Raw genomic sequence first — 3,700 nt, 5'->3', positions numbered from 1 at the left:
CAGCTTCCGCAGTAGAGAGAGCTATTGAATTTTGCTTCTTAGATCCCCAAGAGATAAGCGAGGATCCAAGAAAATGAGCCATCCCAGACGTGCTCTTCCTGTCAACCTGATATCCTGCAAAGTCAGCATCTGCATACCCTACTAGTTAAAAGGAGTCACCTGCCGGATAGAACAGGACCAGGTCCCCTATCTTCTTTAGATACCTCAGAATCCACTTGGCTGCCTTCAAATGTGATTCCCTGGGACATGCTTGGAATCATGCACACATTCCTACACTGAAGACAATGTCAGGTCTACTAGCTGTTAGATATACTAGAGAACCAATAATCCCTCTGTACATGGTTTGATTCACTAGTGGATCAGCCTCATTTGTTCCCATTTTAGAGTTTATACCCATGGGTGTATCAATAGGCTTCGAGTCCACCATGTGAAACTTCTTCAACATCTCTGATGTGTACTTCTCTTGACAAATTGAAGTCCCACTTGAGGTTTGCTTGATATGTAGGCCTAAGAAAAAATTCAGCTCCCCCATCATACTCATCTCTAATTCATTCCCCATTAGAGTCACAAATTCTTCACACATACATTCAGAGGTGGCACCGAAAATGATGTCATCCACATGCACTTGAATGATCAGAAATTCTTGTTCCCTTTTAATTAAAAACAAGGTGTTGTCTATCTTGCCCCTATTGAAACCATTCTTCAACAGGAATTTGGACAACCTTTTAGACCAGGCTCTAGGTGCTTGTTTTAGTCCATACAAGGCCTTGTTGAGTTTGAATACATGATTTGGGAAGTCAGTATCCTCAAATCTAGGTGGCTATTTTACATATACTTCTTCTTTCAAATCTCCATTCAAGAAAGAACTTTTCACATCCATCTGGAAGAGCTTGAAACCCACGAAGGTTGCAAATGCTATGAGGATTCTGATAGCTTCCATTCGAGCAACAAGGGCAAATGTCTCGTCATAGTCTATTCCCTCCTCATGATTATAGCCTTGAACAACCAGTCTGGACTTGTTCCTAGTGATAATCCCATTTTTATCAAGCTTATTTCTGAATACCCACCTGGTCCCTATGATGGTGCTCTCAGCAGGTCTTGGGACCATGTACCATACATTGCTTCGCTCAAACTGATGAAGTTCATTTTGCATTGAATTGACCCAACCAACATCTTTCAAGGCTTCTTTCACATTTTTGGGCTCAATGGTAGAGACAAAGGCTGAAAATGCAACCAGATTTCTTGTTTTTGACCTGGTTTGCATTCCAAAATTCAGAGGGGAAATGAAATTCTCAAGGGGATGAGATGAACTGTGCTTCCACCCTGGTTTAGAGGCCAAGGGTTGGGGTTGAACCGTCTGTTCTTCTTGATCTTCAGAATTGTCATTCTCAAGAGGATAAGTTTCCTCTTGACTTGCATCATGAGACGGACCANGCTCAAACTGATGAAGTTCATTTTGCATTGAATTGACCCAACCAACATCTTTCAAGGCTTCTTTCACATTTTTGGGCTCAATGGTAGAGACAAAGGCTGAAAATGCAACCAGATTTCTTGTTTTTGACCTGGTTTGCATTCCAGAATTCAGAGGGGAAATGAAATTCTCAAGGGGATGAGATGAATTGTGCTTCCACCCTGGTTTAGAGGCCAAGGGTTGGGGTTGAACCGTCTGTTCTTTTTGATCTTCAGAATTGTCATTCTCAAGAGGATAAGTTTCCTCTTGACTTGCATAATGAGACGGACCAGGTCCCATAGTAGACTGGTTATCCTTTTTCATCTTCTCAGCTAAACTAGGATGAGCACCATCAGACTCTAGATTTTCTTTAGCTTCAGGCCTGTTACCTTCAATATTCTGGACTTTGAGAAGTTCAATAAGATCATCATTGTCCTTCATCTCTAGGTTGTTCAGATCACCACTTTCATCGAAAATCATATGAACACTTTCCTCAATAAAAGTGTTTTTTTGTTGAAGACTCTATAAGCTTTGATTAAAGATGAGTATCCCACAAAGACATCTTCATCACTTCTGGGATCAAACTTTCCCAGATCATCATTGACGTTGTTTAGCACAAAGCATTTGCACCCAAAGGCCTTTAGATAACTGAGCTTGGGTTTCTTGTTGTTGAGAAGTTCATACGGAGTTTTGTTCAGGAGAGATCTGATCAAGCATCTATTAGTCACATAACATGCCGTGTTGACAGCTTCAGCCCAAAAGTTTTGAGGAAAATTAGACTCGATGAGCATTGTTTTGGCAATATTTACTAGAGTTCTGTTCTTCCTTTCCACCACACCATTTTGTTACATAGGAGGCTAGGTCATGTGAGCTCATCTCTATTGATCAAGCTTGTATCTAGGGACCTGGTACGTGGTTTACCAAAATTGAAGTTCAGTGACGTCAAAATGTGTGATGCATGTGTCAAAGGGAAACAAACCAGATCCTCAATCAAACCACAGAAGCAAGTAAGCTCTTCAAGGGCTCTTGAGTTGCTACACATGGATCTGTGCGGGCTTGTAAAAATCCAAAGTCGAAACGGAAAGAAGTATATCCTGGTGATTGTGGATGACTATTAAAGAGTCACGTGGACTATGTTTCTCAAGTCAAAATCTGAGACAGCTGATGTGATGTTGATATTTTTCAAGATGATCCAAACCTAACTCAATTGCTTGATTGCAGGAATCAGGTCCGACCATGGAACCGAGTTTGTAAATGCGAAGCTTGATACCTTTTGTGCAGAAAGTGGTATTAATCATAACTTCTCAGCTCCTAGAACACCTTTCACTTTGAGCACTGAAGCATGCCAAATCGTCTCTATGAGTTGTTTCCAGATTTGCCAAATACATGTTTTTCCGTCTTCTGGCCATCAGGATCACCTTCTTGGTAGTTAGGCTGGTGACAATGCATTTGTCTGAAGAAAACTTGACTTTGTTTCCCTTGTCACAAATCTGGGAGACGCTGAGAAGACTGTATTTTAACCCACTAACATAGTAAACATTTTCAATGGAATCTTCAAGTGACTTTCCAACTCTTCCAACTCCAAGGATGTATCCCTTCTTTCCATCGCTAAATAAGACACCTCCACCTTGAAGTGCCTTGAGTGAAATGAAGTTTTTGGTGCTCCCGGTCATGTGCTTAGGGCATCCACTGTCCATGAACTAGCACTGGCTGCTACTTCCTTCACCCCCTGCAACACATATCATTTATTAGATTTGGGAACCCACTTCAATCTGAGTTCCCAATAAGCTGATAAGGGTGTAATTAGAGTGTTTCTTGCCTAGTGAGGCAGGTTTGTTTTTTTTTTTTCTTGTTCAAGGATTTAAGAATAGGACCATCTCCCCTTCTTGGAGTTGTCTTCTGTCTAGAATAGACGGAAAACTTTTCTTGAGAGGCCTTCCAGGTAAGACAGTCCCATTTCAAATGGCCATTTCGACCACAATGAAGACATAATAATTTGTCCGGCTACCTAAGGAGGGGTGATGTTCAGGCTACCTAATCCCTTTCTGTTATAATTGCTTTGACTGGTGATTTTGGAAAGTAGATTGGTGGAACTGGTCCATTTTAGAGAAGTTTGACGTTCTTCTTTAAGACGGACCAGGTCCCTTTCCATCTGATCATTTCTTTCCAAGGCTAGGGCAAGTCTGGTTTCAACCGTATTCAAACTAGCTTCTAGCTCTGCTTGCAAGTTAGTAGCCTCCCCTTTTCTTT

General features: G+C 41.3%; 1 protein-coding gene across 1 annotated transcript; it reads right to left on the bottom strand.

Moving 5' to 3' along the window:
* Nucleotides 1-256: 256 nt before the first annotated feature.
* LOC125855784 (uncharacterized mitochondrial protein AtMg00810-like) lies at nt 257-559 on the bottom strand. The gene has a single exon (XM_049535487.1). The coding sequence runs from the start codon at nt 557-559 to the stop codon at nt 257-259; it is 303 nt and encodes a 100-aa protein (XP_049391444.1).
* Between the last annotated feature and the right edge of the window lie 3,141 nt (nt 560-3,700).

Source organism: Solanum stenotomum, chromosome 2 (assembly GCF_019186545.1).
Source record: "Solanum stenotomum isolate F172 chromosome 2, ASM1918654v1, whole genome shotgun sequence".
Taxonomy (NCBI): Eukaryota; Viridiplantae; Streptophyta; class Magnoliopsida; order Solanales; family Solanaceae; genus Solanum; species Solanum stenotomum.
This window is presented reverse-complemented; position numbering and strand designations above follow the sequence as displayed.